The sequence below is a fragment of the Pituophis catenifer genome, unplaced genomic scaffold, assembly GCF_029215685.1.
Source record: "Pituophis catenifer annectens isolate HBS135680 unplaced genomic scaffold, rPitCat1.0.hap2 SCAF_8, whole genome shotgun sequence".
NCBI lineage: Eukaryota > Metazoa > Chordata > Lepidosauria > Squamata > Colubridae > Pituophis > Pituophis catenifer.
In genome coordinates, this window is record NW_027256888.1 from 41752267 (window position 1) to 41777263 (window position 24997).

General features: G+C 37.4%; 1 protein-coding gene across 2 annotated transcripts in view; it reads left to right on the forward strand.

The window, feature by feature from the left end:
• MTUS1 (microtubule associated scaffold protein 1) overlaps nucleotides 1-24997 on the forward strand; it is a 108512-nt gene that overhangs the window by 40748 nt on the left and 42767 nt on the right. Inside the window, exons 4-7 of one of the 2 annotated variants that reach the window (XM_070948734.1) lie at nucleotides 5156-5326; nucleotides 9729-9860; nucleotides 11206-11310; nucleotides 13148-13198. In XM_070948734.1, coding sequence (XP_070804835.1) covers nucleotides 5156-5326; nucleotides 9729-9860; nucleotides 11206-11310; nucleotides 13148-13198 — 459 coding nt within the window. Of the gene's footprint in view, nucleotides 1-5155; nucleotides 5327-9728; nucleotides 9861-11205; nucleotides 11311-13147; nucleotides 13199-18436; nucleotides 18666-24997 lie in introns of those variants that run through there. The other variant, XM_070948735.1, reaches the window with a different exon arrangement.

Here is a 24997-nt window from a genome sequence, read left to right on the forward strand (position 1 = left end):
TGGAATTTAGTGGAATGAGATAATAAACTTCTCAATGTTTTCAGGGTAACCTGCACAGCATAAAAGCATCAGATCCCATCCTTCTCTGCCTGGAGAAAATCTCAGATTTGTTAACCTCTGTACCCTTTGTTCAGGAGAAAGGTGCTGTTTTTTTTTTTATAGTTTTCACTGTATGCCTGTTTATATTATACTTATGTTTTTTCAATCAATATTTATCAACAAGATAAGCCATATTAGATCTGTGACCGTATGTGAGAGGATAGCCTTTAATGCAATGACATTCATATAATAAGTGTAGTCCCTTATTCTAGCATTCTGAAACTAAACTGCCTTCAGTTATCCTTCTTTTCCTGTTGTATCTGGAAGATTACTTTGATGTGGCTGCTATTGGCAATGTATGGCCTTTTGTAATCCAAAATATTTATATTTAATACTTTGTTCTTAAGTAGGTGTTATCCACAGCATTATTTTTTCTGGAAAATTTCTTGGAACTTCAAATAAAATAGTCGTTGTTTTCTAATACACAATTTTGAAAATTCATTCTTCAGATTTCTACTGAGCTCTTTGTAATTGCAATATATGTTAAATTGCCAGAAAACTGATAAATGAATGTAAAGAAGTTCTGTGGAGGATGGAAGTAGTCCTCGGTTTACAACCATTCATTTAGTGACCGTTTGAGGTTATAACAGCTCTGAAAAAAGCTGACTTAAAATAGTCCTTACGCTTATGACCCAAGCTGTATTCCCACGGTCACATGATAACAATTCAGCCATTTGGCAACCAGCATGTATTTACAAAGCCTGCAGCATCCCGGGGTCAGGTGATCGCTATTTGTGACCTTTGCAACCAACTTCCAACAATCAAAGTCTATGTGGGAATCCAGATTCACTTAATAACTGCATATCCCAGGAGGTTACACGAGGCTGGCTCCAGGGGCTTATTAATGCTTCTTTGAGTGAGGGTTACTTCCCCACCACCTTGAAGGAGGCGGTGGTGAGGCCCCTCCTTAAGAAGCCTTCCCTGGACCCGGATGAATTATCGTCCAGTCTCCAACCTTTGCTTTGTGGCGAAGGTTGTTGAGCATGTGGTGGCGCGACAGCTTCCCCAGTACCTGGAGGAAACAGTCTATCTGGATCCATTCCAGTCGGGCTTCAGGCCTGGGTACAGCACGGAAACGGCATTGGTCACGTTGGTTGATGATCTCTGGAGGACTCGAGACAGGGGTTGTTCCTCTGTCCTGGTCCTATTAGATCTCTCAATGGCTTTTGATACCATCAACCATGGTATCATGCTGCGCCGATTGGAGGGGCTGGGGGTAGGGGGCACCATGCTGCGTTGGTTCTCCTCCTTCCTCTCTCACCGGTCACAGTTCGTGTTGATGGGGGGACAGAGATCGACCTCGAGACACCTTGTGTGTGGGGTGCCGCAAAGGTCGGTTCTCTCGCCCCTTTTGTTCAACATTTATGTAAAGCCGCTGGGTGAGATCATCCGTGGTTTCGGGGTGAAGTGCCATCTGTATGCTGATGACACTCAGCTGTACATCTCCACCCCGGACCACCCCAACGATTCCCTTGATGTGATGTCCCGGTGCCTGTAGGCCGTGCGGATCTGGAGGGGAGAAACAGGCTCAGGCTCAACCCATCCAAGACTGCGTGGCTGTGGCTTCCGGCATCCCGATATAATCAGTTGGTGCCATCGCTGATTATTGGGGGCGAGTCGTTGGCCCCCACAGAGAGGGCTCGCAACTTGGGCATCCTCCTGGATGCACGGCTGTCTTTAGAAGAGCATATGATGGCTGTGGCCAGGGGGGCTTTTTATCAGGTTCGTCTGATCCGCCAGTTGCATCCCTTTCTGGATCGGGATGCCTTACGCACAGTCACTCATGCTCTCGTCACATCCCGCCTGGACTACTGTAATGCTCTCTACATGGGGCTCCCCTTGAGGAGCACCCGGAGGCTCCAGCTGGTCCAGAATGCGGCCACGTGAGTGGTTATGGGGGCGAATCGGCGCTCCCATGTAACACCTCTCCTGCGTGAGCTGCACTGGCTCCCGGTGGTCTTCCGGGTGCGCTTCAAGGTATTGGTTACCACCTTTAGAACGCTCCATGGCTTAGGACCCGGGTATTTACGAGACTGCCTTCTGCCACCAATAGCCTCCCACTGACCAGTATGCTCCCACAGAGAGGGGCTCCTCAGGGTGCCATCGGTCAAACAATGTCCACTGGCGGCCCCCAGGGGGAGAGTCTTCTCTGTGGGGGCACCTACCCTCTAGAATGAGCTGCCCCCGGAGATATGGCGGATCCCGGATCTTCGCACCTTTTGCCGTTCCCTAAAGACATTTTTATTCCAGCAAGCCGGGCTGGCCTAACTCTTTGAAATTGTTTTAATTCTTAAATTGTTAATTATCGGTCTTAATATAGGGGTATTTTAATTGTGGGCCAAATTAATTTAATTGGATTTTAATACTGTTTTTAAATTTTGTATTTCTTGTGTTTTATCTGTTAGCTGTTCACCGCCTCGAGTCCTTCGGGAGAAGGGCAGTATATAAATATAAACAAACAAACAAACAAACAAACAAATATTAAACACCATGGCAAAAGTCATGAAATCAGCTGTGACTCACCTTGCTTATTCTGGTCACAGTTGTGGTCGTAAGTCGAGGACTACCTGTACTTAAATTGAAAAAAAAAGTGTAATTTTTTAAAAGTAATAAATTGTGCAAATTCTTTTTTTTTAAATGCTTTTTGCCAAACGTCCTCACACTCATTTACAATAGGTAACTTTTTACCTTGAATTTATCTGCTTCCTTACTTAAATACTTTTTGTTTCTAGGCAAGATAAGAATTTTGTGAAAAGAAATGTACACTGGGAAAGCCAAACTTCTCCATGTGATGTTTTATTTTTCAATGTAAGATTCCTAAACCTCACTAAAAGGAGTACTAAGGAATCTTTTTCCCCTAAATGGGTAAAAGGGGAAGCAGACATACTTGGTTCTCAAGAACAGACCAAGAAGTAAGAAAGGGAATGAACCAGCTGTGCAAAAAATGAGACCTGTGAAGACATGAAAAAGTGCTGTGAACACTTGAGTGCAATGTAGTAGTCTATATATTTCTATTTATCTGGCCAACCAAACCAACGATGTCATCATTTTTCCCCCATCCTTTTTCTTCCAGTCTTTTTCATGATTTTGTGTGTTTTAGAATATAACCTTGATGATAGGAAATGTTATTAAATTTTATTTATTTAAAGAATTTGTTAGACTGCCCCACCTAGAGTTTGTGACTCTGGACATAGCACATCAATAAAAGTGCAAACTAATAAAATACAGTCAGTGCATAGTTGAGGCTAGGCATAATAAATCTGGGAGCTTGTTGAATTGACAGTTGAGATAAACATACTTTAAATAAGTAAAATAAATAATGACCACGTGGTCTGCTTTTAACAAGGCAGCCTATCTGCATTTTTTTATTTTTACTAATTATTCAGACAACTGGATTAGTCTTCACTAAATTGATGCCAATTTATTTAGAGAAACTTTGAGTTGGGGATGGGAAAAATGTAAATGCCTGCATAGAGGAACTTTAAGGAACTAATATATTAACTAGTAGTAGGAAGTAGGTTATAAGTAAAAGAGCAAAACTTTTCCAAGTTGCCTTCCAAGTGACTATCTTATAATACCACCTGGTGTTGAGGAGAGTAATAGCAGTACAATATTTTCCACTTTTGTAGTAGCTGATCACATAAGTTTGAGATGTTAAATACTCCTTTTCAGACGAGCTCTTTAGTGGCTAGCTTAAATTTTCTTCAGGTAACTAACATTTACTGGAAATGTTCAGTCAAAGAATGGTATAATTCCTTCTGATAATTGACTCATGGAAATAGATGAATGTCTGCAATTAGCAGCGTCTAATCGATGTTGCTGCTTAGTGAAAGAAGAAAGGATTCCTGCCCATCCTTTACCTTCAGCAAAGGAGGTTGTACAAAAGTTAATACTCTACTGAGTTTAATTTATATAACAAATGGAATAGACCATTCTTTCTGAAAAAGATGTCTTTCAAATCTGTTCAGAGATGTCTCTCATAACCCCACAGCCAGCATAGCTCTTGACCACATAGGATGAATATGGTTGTAATCCACCCCCATTTGAAAATCTTTGAAAGCCTTTGTAAAGTACATTTGTACTTCACTGAGAAAAAACACTGGGGTGGAGGGGGAGAGGAACAGGTGCGGGAAATCCAGATGCAGAACTCTAGCATTCTTCTTCATTGTTGGCTATAATGATTGAGATGAAAAAGAGTTATTTTTAGAATCATTGGGGCATTATCAGACCAAGTAGTCTGGTCTACTAAATAGCCATGAAATCAATAATATTCTTGTCCATGTAGCAAGATATATATTAAAGATAAACCTATATTCTGAGATTCTGCAGAATTCATGGTAGGAAGTCTTAGATGACAAAAGGAATTTAGACATCACTGTCTTTAATGTAAATTTAGCTTATTTTGCCTGCTACATTGAATATCCTTAAGATGTTATTATCCTAATGCAAACGAAGAAAAAAAAAATGTGCCTGTTAGCTGTGCTGAAATGCAAAGGCCTTGCCTAGTTCTCCTTTGCTGTAACTTGCTTCTTAGATGTCCTAATGTAGTATTATTTGGCAGGAGAAAATAAAGTTGGAGTATTGTTTTTAAATGGTTGAATTAGTGTAGATTCTCAGTCATCCAGGTCATGGTTGTCGCAAAGGTGCTTTTTTCAGGAGGCAACTGGACTTCCTTGTTTTTTCTTTGAAGACGTTTCCCTTCTCATCCAAAAAGCTTCTTCAGTTCTGACAGGATAGTGGGGAATGGAAGGATTTATATTTCTTGCAGACAGCTGGTAATTTGCATCCTTTTTTTTTTTTTAATTTGATTTATATGCCGCCCTTCTCCGGACACTCAGGGCGGCTTACAATGCGCTAAGCAATAGCCTTCATCCTTTTGTATATTTATACAAAGTCAGCTTATTGCCCCCACAACTGGGGCTTCAATTTACCTACCTTAGAAAGGAAGCACTTGGAGGTTTATCTGTGTCCTCAGGGTTACCTGAGTAGTGTAGAAAGTACTGTTGCTTTAACTAAGCAGCAGCATTATTACTGACATCTTTCTTTATGCTGGCAGGAGTAGGAATTCCCAGGGGAAGGCTTACTACCACAAAGGCCTTATCAGGATCTTCAACTAGTTCTGGCCTCAGTTCAAAGGTGCCTATTAGAGGACCAGGACTTCAGAGAACCTCTAGCATCTCTTCAGTCAGCAGCACTCAGAGTGACCAAAGCACTTACAGCAATAATTGTAAGTCCATTTTGGAGATTATTTAACGAATAACTGAATAAAATCCATCGTGGTTCATTATTAACTGCTTTTTTTCCTCAGCAAAAGGTGGTCACTGGTAATTCCAAACGTTCAAACTCCTATGTTGCAACAGCATCCAATAGCTTTAGACCAGGGGTGTGAAACTCAAGGCCCGTGGCCAGATCCGGCCTGCGGTGTGCTTAGATCTGACCCACAGGACTGCCCTGGAAACAGCGAAGGACCAGCCTGCGCTGCCTCTGCCAGTGAAAACAGAGCTTGGGAGGGTGGCCCGTGTCTCTCCCAAGCTCCGTTTTCACTGGCAGAGGGTTGCAGGAGGCCATTACAGACAAAAACGGAGCTCGGGAGCCCATTTTCACTGGCAGAGCACTTGGGCCACCACAGGTGCCTCCAACATGAGTGACGTTGAGTTGGTCACGCCCACCCTGGCCATTCCCAGTCTGGCCCCCTGAGGTCAAACACAACCCAGATGCGGCCATCAATGAAATTGATTTTGACAGCCCTGCTTTAGACAGTGTTTTGGCCCAAATAATGTAGATCAAATTTAGCCTTCTCATTTTGTAGACTTCCTAAAGACTTCGCAAGCATTGATGAATGCTTAGAAATGCCTGGCTGATACACAGAAGGAATTAATGTTGCACAACTTTCTAATGAAAGTTATTATTGGTTTTTTTATTACTGCTTTGAAATGAGTAAATAAAGCAATGTACAGATTTGCCAATGGCAAGAGCGATATGTCATATTAAAGAAAATCAAACCTGCCATATAAGGAAGAGCGATCTTGGGCTAAAATGTATGAGCTAGGAAGGCAAGCAGTACTATAGCATCAGTAATGATGTCTTTTTGCTTCCCTTGCAGTTTTGAACCGCTATCCCTCCTCCCCCTCCCTTGTGCAATGCTTTTTAAAAGAACAGCTCTGCTATTTAAGTTTTGCAGCATGCCTTTCTCCTAACCACAGATTGGCCCTGAATTGACAGCCATATTGGCTGCCTTGCCTGCCCACTGATTGGTCTGTTTACTTCAGTGCCTGAATCACCTAAGGAGGTTGTAAACAGTCCGTGCAATTCTATCCTTGCTGCTAACAAAGGAAAGGGTTTTGCTTTTAACAAAGAAATGTCATGGTTTCTAGTTCCAGTTTAAAGATCCAACAACGGATGACATTTTCTTAAGTCTGATTTGCTAGTTGGATTAAGCTGCTCTTGTTTCCTGCCTTGAAGCTTACTATTTTCTCTACCTCCCACCCACCCCCGCCCACCCTCGATTGTAATTCACTAAGAGCAAGCGTGGGGAATACGCGAGGGTGAACATGGCTGCAGTCTTTCAGACGCTGAGCTTGCTTTGATCATTTTAAATGACTGTACCAGGAGGACATCGCAGTTGCACAGAAACCGACTTCTCTCCTCATATTTTCATCAATTCTACCCTCACACCACCGGCAGACTCAGGAAGCCACTACGATGTTACCTTACTGACCTTGCTAGTAGTGGGATCGTACAGCTTTTGTATCATTCCTTTGTTAGCCACACTTTCTGGCAGAAGAAGTAGGTGACCGTCCTTTTATATCTATATCCCTTTACTTCCATCTGTGGATAGAAAAAAGAGGCAGCATGTTTTGCTTTTGTAAATGAAGTGAATGTATCAAATGAAATGCTTTTCCATTCTGTCTGTCTTGAAAGAAATCATGATGGAGAAGTGAGGGAGAAATGTGTTTAATGTCTCATGAAATAATGCATGCTTGATGCATATTCTGCACTCTTAAGAAAATCTGAAAAATACATTAGCCAAATTCATTTCCAGCTGTTGACTTTTGTGTTCCTGATGATCTTATATACCTGGTTTTTATAAGTATATGCTTCCCCCCCCCCAACCTCTGCTCTCACTCTCCCCCTTGTCAGCATGTGCATGGCTTTGCTCAATACACTTCGGAGTTAAATAAATTGTCTGCAAAAACCACCACAGAATTCCTTCCTGTCAAGGTTTAAGCATCTTCAGTAAGACAGTTATAAATTAAAACCTAATGTATAATTTTGCATGATTGCAGATGTGCTCTTTTTTTAAAAAAAAGGCAATCCCAGAGCAGCAGTTCTTCATTTAATATAGGCTCTGTGCTTTGTGTAATTTGTTTATAAAGTGTGTGGGTCCTGTAATGTTTGTGAGCATGCTTTTATACTAGACTGTTATCTTTTTCTCCATAACCCCCAACATCAATCAATTGTTTTGGTTTATAACTGCAGCATTTAAACTGAGGCTGTTTAACAGCTGCCATTGTCTTCTGAATGGTTCCTCAGAAGTGTAAGTCTAAAGAAAATCATAGTGGAACTGTCTGGAGCAAAGGGATGAAAAGAAAAAGAAAAAGAAAAGCCCCCTCTGCCTTTTGCATATTTCAGAATGTTGAGTATTCAAAGTGTACTTTCCCCTTTCACAGGAATAGCCATGTAACATGAATTCTGAACATGGCAGTTGTGATTGAAATGATAAAATAATAATAAAAAACTTTAAATTATCTGCAATTGTTTAAACTATTAAATAATAGCTTACAATATTTTTGTGATCTTGGGAGTTATAGTTCATGCAGCTAAGTGAACTTTTCAACAAACTATTCATTGTCCATTAAGCTTCTAAATAAATAAGTTTTTCCTTGTAATATTAGCAATAGAGGAAGCATTAGTCCTTCAGATTGTGAAGGTATTTGTCAGAAACACTTGGCCAATTTCAGGAAAAGGTGACACTTTTCATTCTAGCTAATAAGACAGGTATTGAATAGAAAAAATGAATATATTTACTTCATTACCTGAACATCGAGAAGAAAATAGCATCTTTCAGACAAATAAAAAAGATAGCAATCTGTGTTATTAATTGGATAGTATATTTCACATCATAATCCAAAATATTGTTCTTTTTGTTGTTGTTGAATCAGTCTTAACCCTGGCAACGATATGACAAGTCCATGCAGTTGACTTCTGTAACTAAGCTAATACTTAGACTAGAACAGGGGTCTCCAACCTTGGCAACTTTAAGACTTTTGGACTTCAACTCCTGGCTGAGGAATTCTGGGAGTTGAAGTCCACAAGTCTTAAAGTTGCCAAGGTTGGAGACCCCTGGGTTAGAACATAACCATTAACCATTAGACCATGTTGACTCTGATATTAATGTGTGTGTGTGTGTGTGTGCATGCGTACCTTCAAATCAGTTTTTCTATATATATTTTTTGCTTTGACTCCTGACTGCCTGAACTAATCCCTACATTTTTCTTGGTAAGGTTTTTCAGAAGTGGTTTGCCATTGCCTCTTTCCTAGAGTGACTGGCTCAAGATCAGTAAGCTGGCTTTGTGCCTAAGGTGGACTAGAATTTACAGTCTTCTAGTTTCTAGTCTGAGGCCTTAACCACTACACCAAACTGTCACTATTGCTCTCAGTAACAAGCAACCACAACAGTATTGCTTTATTTGAAAGAGAATTTTTTTTCCTCACTGATTTAAGCAATACTGGATTTGATTTTTATCTTGCCTTGTTGCCCAATGCCCAATTAATCAGTTAATAGCAATTTTATCTGCTTTTATAAGATTCTAACTAATTCAAACAAAAAAATAAGGCCTGCCTTAACTTTTTCCCATAAAAGTAGAAGGATGGGAGAAAAAGCTCATCTGTCAAGGAATGTATTCTCTAATTTCTTCTGTGTGTCCCACCAATGGACATGAGTAAGTGAGAATATCTGTAAGAAGAGTCCCCTGCTGACTACAGTGGTTCACCAGTTAAGTGATTCAAAGATTCATATTGAGTTAGCCAAGCCCCAAACTCTTCTAGGTAAAAACCAAAGCTGGAGAATAATTGGTACATGGTGCAGATTTAGAGCAAATATAACCCAGTTATAACATTCTTCTGCTTGGTACACCATCCTGCTTAATTTCAGCATGTTCACCCTCTTTCCTATTGCTGACTATCAGGATGATGAAGGGAATCAAGTGCTTCCATGGAGTTAGATAGCAGGGAACAGCAAAACTGTGCATTACCATATTGAGGGCACTTCAGATTGTGCTTTTAATGCTAGGGCTTTCTTCCTTGTGGGTTTAGTTTAATGTGGATATCCAATGTGTCAATTTACTTTTTAAAAAGTATCCACCTATTCAAAAGCCGATTGAGGATAAAACTTCATTTAGCTGATGATATGGACTTTAATGCATAAAAAACGTATGATGTAAAGCCTGTTACTCTTTAAGGTCACTAAGCCTTTTTTTTAGTCGTTGTTCTTATATACTGTATCATATCTTGTAGGGTACCTGCAGAAGTACTGTAGCTGTGTAATTGCTACAGAATATTTTTAATATTCTCAAAATGTGGTTATTAATAAACTTGCAGTTTATGTTTTTTTTTTTTTGCCCCAATAGCTACAAGTGCTACTATTATCAAGAACGGAGAATGGGCTCCCAAATCTGCATGTCAGAATGGTACTGCCGGATCCATCTCTCTAAAGCCAGTGCCCAGGCCACGACTCTTTTCACTGAAAAGTACACCGAAAGGTATTTGATCTCAGCAAGGATATATGAGGCAGTGATTGGCCGATAGTAATTGCCATTAGTGAGAAACATACTGGGAAGATGGCAAAAGATTGTTGATTCCTGTTGTTTTCATATCCACAACCCTGATTTAAAAAAGAGTTTCTATTAAAAAGCTGATATTGATTGAAAACCAACACTTAAGTTTGCAATCACAGTGCTTATCTTTTTTTAAGTTGGAAGTAACACTTTAGAGCTATTAAATTGCTTTAGTAGACAGAAAGGCCTTATAATCCTTAAACCAAAAAGTGGATTTTAATGATTTTTCTTGTCCAGGCATTGGTTATCTTGATAACCTGAAAACAGTTTGAGATTAACTAATAAAATTCCCTGAAGATAACTTCCTATTTCAGGGGTCTCCAACATTGGCAACTTTAAGCTGGCTGGGGAATTCTGGGAGTTGAAGTCCGCCAGGCTTAAAGTTGCCAAGGTTGGAGACTCCTGTCCTATTTGGGAGGTTTTTTTTAAAAAAAAATTATGTGAAATGCTTTGCCTTTTCTTTATCTCCTTGGTTAATCATCTGTTACAGATACTGTCACCATGGTAGCTAAGTAACTTGACTGCTTTATGTAGATTGGAACCTTGAAGAACAGAATCACTTAAATATAAATATGTTTAGCTACAAATTTATCAGTATAAAAAAGGAAACTTGGGCCTGTTTGGATGACAATTGGCTGTTACTTTGTCTACGTAGATTGAGCAGGAGAATAGAACTACAGAATCCACAATTTCTCCAGATCTTGATGCAGAAATCAACGGTAAAAGGAAAGATCAGAAACTGCATCCAGTGTTTCTATTTAAAGAAGGAGCATTGGCTTGCTTTCTGTTAGAAGGCTGAAGTATCCTAAGAAGGATCTGCTGCTAATTTGGATCTTCACCCAACTTTCATTCTGCAGTCATAGGATTTGAAGAATACAGCTTGGATAACCATTTGGAAGATAACAGATTGGGGAAGTTTGTTCTCAGTGGATCCAGTGCATGATAGAATCATTCAGTGGGAATTATCCTATGTTCATCTTTCATCATTGATTTTGAAAGAGCAATTTTACATATGTGGGATGAAAGAAGAGCAGAAACTCCAGAGAAGCTTCTGGGTTTTCCTTAGAAAGAATTGAAAAAGCCTTCATCAGTCTGGTGCCTTCCAGATGTGTTGGGTATAGAACCAATCACTCCCAGCTAGCATACCACTTTGAAAGCTGAATATGTAGCATGCTTCTGCTAACTTTAAAAGGGAGCTGATGTTTGTCCATAGTTTTGAGATATACGTACTGTATTCTAACGTAATTATTTTATGGTTTCTTTTTCTAAGGAGCAAAAGGTAAATTAGCCTTAGTGAACCAATGTGTTCCCAAGTCTGCTGGACCTATTTTTCCAGGGAAAAAAACAAATGATCTAAGAGGGAGTCAACGATTAGGTAAAATGATCATTTCATTCTTGTGTTGTATTGATATAATTAAGATTATCTGGAATGCCCTACCTGATTCAGTTGTTTCAGCTACAATTTTTCACAGTTTCAGTCACAAATTGACTTCTGTGGATCTTATTTCATACTTAAGTGGTCAGCAGAGGGGCCGTGCATAAATGCACCAACATGCCTATCGTCCCTGTCATTGTATTTTTATTCTCTTATTCTTGTTCTCGTTTTTGTTTGACAAATTCCAATAAACAAATAAAATAAATAAATAAAATAAAGATGAAAATCTATGTATTTTATTCCTCCTTTTCTGTCACTATTAATTGGTATGGCATTTGCTCAGTTTACAAGATCTAAGTTGGGCGAATGTGATTAAACTTGATTTTGAATATTTTATTGAATACAGAAAGATTTCTATCATTTTTTTTCGTGGTCTGGGCAAAATTCTCATTTACTGAATATATCAGTTGCAAAATCCATTAAGATGTTAGACTAGCATTGGAGAACCTGGAATGAAGTCCACCTTCAGCCATAGATGCTTACTGAATAATTTAGAGTCAGTCAGTCCAATCTATTTCACAGGCAGGTGGTTAGAGAAAAATGGAAGGTGAGAGAACTACATTTTATTTATTTTTAAGTATTAATTTATCAAATTTCTACACTGCCCAATTTACTAAGAGATTCTGGGCAGTTTACAAACAATATATATTCTACTATGTCCTTTCCTGAAGGAAAGACAAGTAGTAAATCTAGCAATTATACCAACTTGGGAACTCTGATCTCAGCTATAATTGCATATTCATTGCTGAAAGATCATGTGAAGATATTTAATTGAGAAGGTTCCACACATTCCTTGCCTCAAATGAAAGTAGGGAATAAATTAAATCTTACTGGCAGACTTCTTTTCCTAAGGGTTTTTCAGGAATCAATAATTAATGATAGGCTGTTACAATTAGATTAAATCTCCTATCTGGGGAATTCCTAACCCTTCCAGAAAAGTGTTATCTATTCAGGCTACCCTTAGGAAAGACATATCTTTGGATCTTTTTGCCCAAAAATATAAATTGCAAAACACAGTAAACTTTGGATCTTGAAAATAAGAAGATGACAATGCAATCTTGCATGTAGGAAAGATTTTTATGGAAAATTTAATTTTAAACAAATAAAACCAAATCTCCAGATCACAGGATTTCAAACTTTTTCCAATGAGAGCCAGAGAGATTTCCATATCTCCCCCGAAGGCCTAATTAAGAGATAAAACTTGAATTATAAAAAATTGTCAGCCTTTTTCACCTTACTGTGTCTCTTGATAGAATTATAATTTCTCACAGAACACAGAATTGACAGAACCAACTTTGAAAAATCCAGATCAGAAAAAATATATTTTTTGTCCTCCCCAAAATTTCTTTCCACTTTTATTAAAACTATGAGACTGATTGGGAGAACAAAAGATTAATTCCATATATGTACGACTTTAGTGATGGGTCATGAGCCACAACAGTCAATACATTCAGAAAGACGTGATATGGAGTAGCAGGCTTTGAGTGGAAAAGCACCCAAATCCCTTCTGATTATCTTTTCACAAATATTCCAGAAGCGGTATCTGTCTTTTATTAAAAGCAGAACTTTTAATGTTGACTAAAACCACCTCCTTTTGATCTCTTACTGTTAATATTCAGGAGCTGGTACTGAGACAAATATATTGATTTCAAGATTAGTAGCCAAACATATTTAAATGTTTTTGCAGGTAAAGTCTAATATGATCCATGGAAACCTCTTGTAATGTATTCATTTTGTTGGTGAGTTACATGCCAAATTAGAATTTTATCTTTTCCAGGACCTTCAGCACAAAATGGATCCAGGCATTTATTGTCAGCATTCAGCTCTGGTGAGTAGTTTAATCTTTTCCTCCTCATTCACTCCTAAATGTTTTATGCCATCACAAAATATTCCAGCCCTGAAATGTATATATAGGTGTTTTGGAAATGTTACGTTTCTATAAGTACATAACGTAAGATGGTGAATGCTTTCTGGGTATAACAATTTCATGCTTAAATGTACATGTCTCACATTTAGAGTTTGTGTACATATGCTGATGAAGCTGCATATCCCTTTCCACTTCTTGATCAAATGTTTGTGGATTACTTGGCCCACTTGGATCGGTCATAGATAAATTTGAATGTTTTTGTCTATATCAAGGGTGTCAAATTGGCGGCCTGTAGGCCAGATGTGTCACGCACAGGCCATGCCCAACCCAGCTCCGCGAATGGGAGAAATATCATGAAACATCACGTGACAACAATGTGACGCCACAAGTTTGACACCTGTGGTCTATATAGATGTAATTCTGTAAACTAGAATTTAGCTGTAAATAAAATAAAAACTGGTGGTGGGATCCACTTTGAGGACAAAATAACTATCCAGTATCCTTCTTGTTCCCATCGATCTCATCAGCTTCATATATGATTAGTTCATGCTTACATTTAAAGCTACCATCATCATCACATTTAATTTTGTCCTGATATAATAAATATATTGTTGATTCTGTGGTTTTCTAATAAAGCAGTGTAATTAACAATTAAATAATAATCTAGTGAGAATTAAACTCTTCCTTGGAAAGAAAACCCATTTGCTGTTTTAATATATTTTTCTCTCCCAGCTAAACTTATAAACAAGATAAGTAAAAAACACAATTCACTAGTATTTGAAGGGTGCATTTGTATGCAGAGGTTAAACCCATTATTTTATTTTTAAAACAAAATAAAGCAGTGATAATAACAGTAATAACAGTAACAATGGATATGTGCCCTTTGAGAAGTGCTTTAAGCTTGGCAAAAGTTCCGCATAACATTAATGCTCTTTATTAAAGCTCCCACATTTTTTTGAAGTTTCTGTTCAAGCCTAAAATAATGGTATAACTGTTTGAATGATTCTGTTCATTAATTCAAATCATTACTGCTTGCATTGAAGCACTTCTTCCAAATAATTTTATTATTTGGATATCCATTATAACAACTATTTGGTAAAGTAACTTTGGTATCGTATATACATGACAAAATTTCAGCACCAAAAATTCATCCTCATAATTTGATTATATTGAGAAATATAACTTCAATTTCAGTTTCTTGAAGATTAGACCCAGTGAAATCAATGTTTTCAATTGGGAGAGGAATAAATAATGAGGCTAAAACTATGTCAAGCCAGTTTTGTCTAGTGGTTAAGGCACTAGGCTAGCAAATGGGAGACCATGAGTTCAAGTCACACTTTAGCCATGAAAGCCAGCTGAGTAGCCTTGGGCCACCGGTTACTCAGCCCAACTCACCTCACAGAGGTGAGGAAAGGGAGGAGGAAGGTGTGTTGGATGTTTGCTGCCTTGAATTTTTTGTAAAAATAATAAAAATGGGATATATGTAAATTAATTAAATTAAATTAATTATAGATTTTTTTTTATCTTTCTGAATTTCCCAGATATTCTTTTCTGCAGATTATCTGTGTTTTCTTAGTTGCTTCAGTTCACCATAGCCCATTTCAGTGCCTCCCCTTGACAGTTTTAGAAGGATGATAAAGGAACACTCCAGCTCCCCCAAAAGTATGCCCAGGTCAAGCACAGATGTCAAATTGACTGGATACGTTGTCTTATGTTTTATTCTAATCAGACAAAATTAAGTCAGGGTTTATTTAAAAACTGACCAGATATCATTGATGTACATTATATAAACCCTTTACTGGTAGACAAGACCAGATTCCTTGAAAGGGTCGACATACTAATATATTTCTTTTTATGGAGAAACTGCTTCTTCTTAAGAAATTGAGGCTAATTGGAACATGTGTCCTTATTAGGACAAGAATGAATGATGCGATTGAAGTCTTAATCGCGAATGTATTTGATTATGTTTATCCAGTTAATCGATCTTTTATTAAGGTCATGGACTAGAATTAAAAATTAAAACATTAAAATAAAGTAAATAAAACAAGAACTAATATTATATAACAGTTATTGGTAAGATGATCAGTGGGTAGCCAAAGTTTGCCTAATTTTACAGACAGCATAGCAGAATTTAGCTATAGGAGATTGTCTCAAACTAATCCAACAATAACAGCTGAACATAAAAGATATCAGAATTTTCCGGCTAATTTACCCAGTGGGGAGTTATGAGTCCATGAATCCTTAGAGAGGGTACAATATAACAGGACATGGCCACTTGTCTACAGGGGCACATTTTCAACTCATAATGGGGCTTTTTGGGATTGGCCCTCCAGAACTGCTATGGGAAGACTGTTACATCAGACTAGAATTAGTGTCCTCCACAATTTAGAGACAGTTATGTAAGTATTTCACTGGCTTACGGAGGGTGGGGGCTGAGTGCTAAAGAAAATATTATTAGATATCCTGTTGTTTATTATCTGCATTTCTAGTTGTTTTCTGGAGGTAGAACATAACTCTTATTTGATTTGATGTTTTAAAGATATTTTAAATATTAATAGTAAAGCCAGCCATGGCCCAAATTTGCAACTATTGTATAATGCTTCATGCAAAAAACACAAGAAGGCAAACTACTCAAAACATAGAAGTGTGGGAAAGTGGCAGATATTAATTATGTTAATGTTTTATTGGCTATCTCAATTACTCAAATAAGGTACAAGCTTTCAAGTTCTCAGAACATTTCATTAGCCACGATTACAAACAAAATAAATGGAAATACGGAAAGGGGACAAAATCTATGTTAAAACCACAGAGTCTTCATTTTGTCACATACTTAACACAGAAAAGGAAAGGGGAGTGTTGTGATGGTTTCAGTTTGCGTTAATATCCATGCTTACAGAAAAGGCCGCTTACTCTGAAATGTGTGTCTTGTGAGTTAAAATCAATCCGATGAATCTAGAATTTGTCCAGGCATTAAAAGAAAATAGTTGTGGACCTGGATGGTCCTAAATTGTTTTCCTTTTCTTTTAAATTGGGGACAAAAGAGACAATACTAGACACAAAGAGAATCTGTTCCTCCCACCTCCAACTAAGCTGTAAAGAAAAGTGACAATAATTTCAATAAGTAATGGCAAACCAGAAAGAAAATAAAACTATTTGATCTAAAGTGGTATGAAGGAGAGAAATAATTCTAGTATTATGAAAATGGCATCCCATCTACCTTACTACCTAAAACATTTTCTTCTTGAACTTGGTGTGCTGAACACAGACATGGCAATTCATCAGCTTAGATTTCTTGCTGTGGTTGATTTCAATATTCATACTGAGATTCTTTCTTCATACATATACAATGTCTTCCTTGGTGCATGTTTTTGCTAATCTAGAAATGTTTTTCTTGCCTTTCTTCATGTCCAGTTCTTTGTATAAGTCGCAATAATATTCAGTTCTGACCTGAGCGATAGTTTTCTTTGTTGCTCTTCTTGCAGTGATGTAATTTTGCCAGTTTTCCTTGGTCTTATGTGTGTTCTTGTTGTCCACCTTTTTTTCAATGTTCCTACTGCTGGTCCCAAATTGATTTACAGTTTCATGTAGATTATGGCAACCAGGACCTATTATTTAATAAAATAAATAAAAGTTTAATAAAATAAAATAAATAAAATAAATTATGGGTTTTCTCAAAACACCTGCTTCAAAGATTTTCTCAGGCAGCACTTCTGCTAGAATATATATGGTTACTCGTGGACACGAGTAAACCCAAACTGAGAAAGCCATTACAAACTAGGTGGTTTTCTCACTGCTTCAAGAAGCACTTTGATCCATTTGCACCAATATGCTTTTGAATGTGTTACATAATCCTACTAATTAATATATAGCTTCCAACATACAGCCCGATATAGGCAGTATTTTATATTCTCTTGAGTCGAACAAGGGGCTCTATGTAGTTCTCATGTCATGAATAGGTTGCTGTTGCTTCAGCTTTTGGCTGGTGCCATTTAGATTGACCTAATTCTGCAGGAATGAAGAACTAATTAAAACAGCCCCATGTTGGCATGAATGTTTTCCTGAATGTGCTTAAAGAATTTCCCACCTCTTACATCATTGATCTTATTAAAGCCTTGCCAGATTTTAGATTATTTTTTAAATTCTCTGCTGATGTACTTGTTATATAGCAAGTAATCAGAAAAACAGCAGAAGTTGCACCTCTGATCAGTTGTTTTATGGGTTTGAGATAAGGATCAAATGGCTGGAGATATATATACAGTACTTCATACAGAGAATACCAGTGTTAAATGAAGCCTATGTTTGTGCATATCTTGAAATTAATTCAGTCCATTTTTTATATTTCGGGCATCTCCTTGTACTACTTTGCTGTTTTTTCATAACCAATTCAGCATTTTTGAAACATCAGTTTACAACTTTCCCATCTGGAAAATTAGAATCAGTGAATCAAAAATCTGTGGGTCCTGCCTGGCATACAAAATTGGCTTAATGGGTTTTTTTCCCCTTCTGAAATGTACCTGACAATTTAAAGTGACAAGTTCCTAATTGATACAGCTTAAATAATTTATCCTACATTAAGATTACTGCTTACTTAATGATAGTAGCACTAAATTAAAACGAATATGCAAAAATAGCCTAGGCCTATAGGCAAAGAACTCTGCTTAGTATTTTTATAATCAAACAGAGAATATTGATACAGCCACAAACAACAAATCTGCTTGTGTTTGATCAAAAAGAACCAAAGGGTTGTTGTCTATTCTTGCTGGGTCAAATAGCTTTCAGGATAATGAACATAGAATTTGATTTACTAAAAACTGTTAATATAAGGAATGGTCTTAATCCATTTTATGGAACGTTAAATCTTCTTCTCTAGTGGTCCTGAAAACTGAATGACATGATCTGTGATATTACTGGCTGATGTATTCAGCTTGGGAGACCACCCACTTCTTTCTTCTCCTCCCGCTTTCTGTTGCCACTGTACCACACATTTGATTAAACCTGAGCAGTGTGATGTAATTCAGAGCTGCTTCTAAATCACAGAGCAGTTTTATTCTCAGGGTGAGCTTTGTTTTAAAGCCTCTTGCTGGTAGGCAACGAAGCTGGCAGCAGGCTTTACGTTGTGGATGTAGTATTTTCCTTCCTGGATTCCTTTAATTTTGCACCTGTTTGTGAAATCTCAGTGGAGAAACGAAGAGAGGTTTGTTTATCTGGCCAGCTACTCCATGCCTTCAAAGCTGAGTTACAAAAATAATATATGACAGTATATGGAGAATGTTTCCTGGTTGTTTTTCTTCTAATTCCTCTAAAGACATGTTATGGTCCCCAAAATTCTCCTTATCCAACATGCATGTTCGACTAACTGCAAAAGGATTACTCCGAAATCTTCGGCTTCCCTCTGGATATAGGAGAAGCACAGTTATTATTCATGCAGGTTAGTATATTTTCCTGTATGCCTGGGGGACATCTTGTTGACTTCTGTGGCTGTTAATAGCAACTATGAATTGTTCAGTGTGCATTTCTTTCTCACAATATTCGTCCTTAGAAAATCCAGCAATCCATTTTTCAGTAGCTGGATGTAATGTGTGTGTCTGTGCATATGTGGTTTCCTGTAGTGGTTGTGTGTTAAGCATGACACATGTGTAATCTGTTTAGAAATGTTAAAAAATGATTTTAAGGTGAATTTTTGTACATCAATAACATGCAGTGTTTCCTATGGTCCCTTAACAGATATCTATAGGTGTTAAGAGTTTTGAATTTCAATTCTATATCTTTCTCAATCTCTTTAGCATGATGGTACATGGAATTCTGAAAGTCTGTGCATAAATTTGGAGAAGAAATTATTCTATATTAGGAATCTCAATTCTAGGGCACGTTATTATGCAGTACAAATTTTGCAGTTGCAATTAATGAGAATGGACTTTATTCTTCTAAAATGGACATATTCATTTTGTTCAACACTTTTCTTCATTTGATTAGTGATTAGAAAGAAAAAGGGAATTTTGGCATACAGGTTTTAAAATAGTCTACAGCGAATTATATAAATTATTCAAAGCCTTCTATTATTATTTTATCCATGTCTATTCTCAAGCATGAAATTCTGGCTCTGCTTCTCATTTCTGTCCCCACATTCTGTGGGCAATTCCTTTTCATCTTGGCTGTGGCACCTAGTATAATAATCTCTTCTAACACCAGAGTGTTTTGAGTATTTTTCATATTCAGGTTAGCACAGCAGTGCCCATGGCTGTTCTAATCTTTTCTCTGTGTTTATGGACATGCAGAAAAGAACTATTTGTATTCCCCTTCAGTAGCTTAGCACAATAGCCGGTCTAAACACACAATAAAGCTTAATTGTTATAGTTTTGACTGTTTCCTAGAAAATAAATTGTCTAATCAATCACGGACTGCATGTGAAACAACAAATTTTGTTGTTTAGGTAGCTTTGTACACTTTCTGCTTAATAGTCTCTCAATAGTAAGTGCTGGAAAGATTAGAAAACCGAAAAAAACAGAATACAGATGTAAAAATGTATACTGTATGCAATTTGCAATGATCTCAGTAGCTTGATTTAAATAACTGCATTTGTCAAGGCTGCTATGTGTATAATCATATGAACATTGACTATCATTTGTTCTTTTCTGATATGACTTGAATATCTTTCTGAATCCAAAATGAATTTTCAAAATGTGCTTGCAACATTTTTTAACACAATAGGCGTATCTATGGTCCCTAGAAATGAAGCTACAGAGAATAGCATGTTGTAATGACTGTGAATACGTATGTCTTTAATATGCAGGCGAAACAGAGTTTAACATGGTATGGAGAGTTTACAAAACATAGAAACAGATTATTCACCCAATTGGCCTTATTATTGTTTGTTAAATAGGTAAATGCAAGTATTCTGTTTGCCTTCCTTGCAAGTAAAATACTTGGCTGGTAAGAGTTGTTGCCCAAGGAGTTGGCACCTAGTAAACCTAGATTCATTAATGGATTTATGAAGAGAGGGAGAGAAGAGAGGGAGAGGGAGAGGGAGAGGGAGGGAGAGAGAGAGAGAGAGAGAGAGAGAGAGAGAGAGAGAGAGAGAGAGAGAGAGAGAGAGAGAGAGAGAGAATCTGAGCATAACCATCCTTGTCTAAATATTTGTTACTGGCTTGTATGAAAATAAGTCCATGCTCTGGCACTGATTCCATCATGGTATAAATATTCCTGAAGCTGCATTATGAGTTTGGTTGTAAGATGCTGAATTACAGTTTACAGTCATGTTTAATATAGAGATGTTGCCCATTGAAATGAATCAGAGATGGTTATAAGTCATCGAAACGTAATTGGTCAATAATGTGTACCTTTCTTCCTAAATAGTGCTTTTGAAGAGCTATTCCCTCCAGCATGAGAGAGGAAAGAATGTGGTAATAGTAATCTGTGCTATCTAGTTATTTAAAGGCATCATTGATGCTATTGACAGTGGTGCTACCTAACTGAACAGGAAACAATTATAGAATAGAAGTAGCAAGTATGAAATTTCTAATTGAGGTTAAACATGTTCTATCAGCTGGGCTTCTGAGGAAATATAATCAGGTTGGAAATTTAAAAAAGGCTTTGTGCAATGTTTTTAAGACTTGTCACCTTTAAGATGTGTGGACTTAAAATCCCACAATTCACCAACTTCCAGGGAAACCTGAGAGTTGAAATCCACACATCTTAAAAGTTGCCATGTTTGAAAAACACTGATTTAGTCAAATTCGATATTGCTATGGAGTGTTGCATAAAATTATTACTTTCAATCAAAATTATCATTACAGCTTACTCGACTTACGAACACAATTGAGCAAAAAATTTCCATTGATAAACAAGATGTGGTTAAATGAATGTCGCCCCATTTTGCAACCTTTCTTGCTATAGTTCTTAAGTGAATCACTGCAATTGTTAAGTTAGTAATAGGGTTGTTAATTGAACTTGGCTTCTCCATTGACTTTACTTGTCAGAAGGTTGCAAAAGGAGACCATGAGACACTGCAGCTGTCATAAATATGAACCAATTGCCAAGCATCCAAATTTTGATTGTGTGACCATGGGAATGCTGCAACAGTCTTAAGTGTGAAAAATGGTCATAATTTACTTTTTTCAGTGTTGTAACTTTGAATGGTCACTAAAGAAATGGTTGTAAGTTGAGGACTATCTGTACCAGTTTGCCTGTCAGCTCCTGATATCATTCTTTGATGCCAAAATACAACTACTTTAGTTTACTATACAGTGGAGGTCTTTCAAGTATTTAGGTAGCTAATTTCACTTCATGTTTGCTGTTCTAAATCTAGAGTAGGTCTGTGGTTTGTACTCAAGCTTATTTAGGGTACCAGGCTAATTAAACATAGAACTAGAGAAGTTCTAAAATGTAACTAGAATTGCTTTAAAGCTGTGTATTTGTATGAAGTCTTCATTAGAAAATAATTGATGAGATCTATTTTTTATTAAGTTAAGATATATTTTTATGATTTTTGAGCTAGTTTCTATTCTGATTTTTAGATGAATAAATATTAATATCCCCAGTTTTACAAACTGGTTAGGGATGAACATAGGTAAAGGTAAAGTTCCCCTTGCACATACGTGCTAGTCGTTCCCGACTCTAGGGGGCAGTGCTCATTTCTGTTTCAAAGCTGAAGAGCCAGCGCTGTCCGAAGATGTCTCCGTGATCATGTAGCTGGCATGACTAAACACCAAAGGTGCATGGAACTCTGTTACCTTCCCACCAAAGGTGGTCCCTATTTTTCTACTTGCATTTTTTACGTGCTTTCGAACTGCTAGGTTGGCAGAAGCTGGGACAAGTAACAGGAGCTCACCCCCATTTTGCGGCACTAGGGATTCGAACCGCTGAACTTCTGACTTTTCGATCGACAAGCTCAGTGTCATAACCATTGAGCCAGCACGTCCCTCAGAGATAAACATGGTTCAGTTTTTGGACTTTTCATCACACAATGACAATACACTCATACTTAAAGACTGGCTAGGGATGAACATAGCCAGTCTTTAAGTGTGAGTGTATTGTCATTGTGTGATGGATAGTCCAAAAACTGAAACATGTCCTTTAGCTTGAAATTGGCTTTTTCACCATTTCTAGATGTATTTCAGCACTATTCTGATGTTACCAGAAATGTTGCGAACTCTCAGTGGGGCCATCTAGCTGTGAGCAAGTTGACTGTGAAATAATCCTCTTTCTAAGTCAGAACACTTTAAGATCAGAACAGCTGGTTTTAATTCAAAACAGTTTCGGTTTGAAATATTCGCAGTTTGATGAAACTGACATGCCAGTTGCAAGGTTGAACTGAATAATCACAACTAGGGCAGTTTATTTTTATGGAAACATTTGGTCACAGTTGCTGATCCAAGGTGAAAACCTCCTACTCAGTTAGAAATAACTTGCCTTTAAATAACTTGACACAGCTCCAGGATACGGATTTGCTTACCTTCTATATTTAATACGAGTATGTTTTGTACCCTCCTTCTGAGCTTGATCTCAAGAGTCAATATAGTATATTGATTTGGTTGTTGGAGTCAAGTTGAAGTTCAGTCACAGTCCCGGAAATTCACTAGGTGATGTTGGGTCAATTACCTCAAGATTTATTGTTCTGAAGGTAAAGTGAAGGGAAGTCTTTCTGTAAAACTGTTTTTAAGCACCTGAAGGAAAAGTGGACGATCAGTGTAATCAACAAACAACTGTCAATTGTTATATAAGTGATATAAGGCTGGATTAAAACCGTAGAGAGTCCTGAAGTAACAAACAATAATTGGGCCCCATTACAGCATCCCACTGACCCATCTTTCTTTGTGTTAATTTCTATCCTCTCTGCATAAACAAAATAAATTTATGAAGACAGTAAACAGAAAAATATTCTTTTAGTCAATGTACAGGTAGTCTTCAATTTATGACCCCAGTTGAGCCCAAAATTTCTGTTACTATGTGAGACAATTGTTAGTGAGTTTTTATAATCTTTTTTGTCACTGTTGTTAAGTGAATCACTGTAGTTGTTAAGTTAGTAACACAGTTGTTACATGAATCTGGCTTCCCCATTGTCTTTGCTTGTCAGAAGGTCACAAAAGGTGATCACATGACCTCAGGACACTGCAAGGGTCATAAATATGAAGTTGCTAAGCATACAAATTTTTATCACATGATCACGGGGATGCTGCGATGGTTGTAAGTGTGAAAAAATGGTCATAAGTCATTTTTTCAGTGCCATTGTAATTTTGAATGATTTTTGAACAAAAGCTTATAAGTCGAGGACTACCTATATTGTATTTTTTTTAAAAAAAAACCTGTCAAGTTGGAGATTGCATTTGCAATTTTCCGCAAAGGAAGGCAGAATGAAATTCAGATGGAGAGAATCAAGACCAGCTCAGGTTCTGCTTCTCATCCGTCCAGGCTAAATAAGTGTTCTTTCTTTGCTGATGGTGCACCTGCCTATTTACAAAGTCCCATCAAGCTCTTAATCTTCTGTACTTCAGTCAGGAAGGTCAATCTCTGTGGCACAAAGAATTTTGTTTTTAACGTTTATGATTTTAATAGTCTTTATGTTGTTTTAATTCTTGACTGGGAATTGCTCAGAGTTTAGATGGACAGCTATACAAATGTTTTAAATAAATAAAATAAAAGCCGCTTTGGGCCTGAGATAACTGTGGAGAGTGCTCTGTAGCAGTAGCCATCTTGTAGGTAAGGCTGACAATGTAGCTTCTTTCTCATCATTAAGAGGTTTGCAGCTATCCACACCTTTCATGGTGCAGTTCTATCAATTTAACAGTATTAATTCAGTACATGTCTTCATTAAGTATAGGGTTGCAATCTAAACCCTGTCCAATATCCTTTTAAAGCCTTGCTTCTGGCATGTCACCTGAGATGTTTTAGTGTTATGGTTGAAAGCTATTCTGAGTTTAGAAGATTGGCGCTTACAGAGAGCCCCAAACATTTGCAGCTATATTTTCATTTTGACAGATTAGCCAACTTGAGGGAAAGGGGGAAGCCTGTCAAATGAATCACCCTTCAATTTAATACCAAATTTCCTTCTTTGACATTTGTTTGTTAGTGCTTAATATCTGTAACACCTACTTACCCCCATGTAAATTGCTGGACGGTTTTAAGCAGGGATGAAATCCAGCAGGTTCTGACAGATTCTGGAGAACCGGTAGCGGAAATTTTGAGTAGTTCAGAGAACTGGCAAATACCACCTCTGGCTGCCCCAGAGTGGGGTGGGAATGGAGATTTTGCAATATCCTTCCCCTGCCACACCCACCAAGCCACACCACATCCACCAAGCCAGGCCCACAGAACCGGTAGTAAAAAAATTTGGATTTCATCACTGGTTCTAAGATTATCACTGCAGCTACCGGGTTTTTTCCCTAAACCGAATTTAGACTTTGTTTGTTTGTTTGTTTATGAAATTTATATTGCTGCCTATTCGCAGATGGCAACTCAAGGCGTCTTACAAGAATATTAAAACCTCATTATAAAACAATAAAACTAATTAAAGAATCATATAATAAATTAATAATATATAATAAAATATGTTTAAGATAGGCTTATAATGTTGAGATAAGCAAAGAAATGCTATTTTTGTGAATAGCTGATAATTATTCAGTTGGGTTACTGTTCATAACTGTTACCTACTTTTAAACAATGCTTATTTTAGTTTTTAGGAGGAAGAAATGCATTAAGGGGTAAAATTTTAATGCCGATTAGATGGTCATTGGGGGAAACAGCTTTCCAGCCTTTGTAACCTCT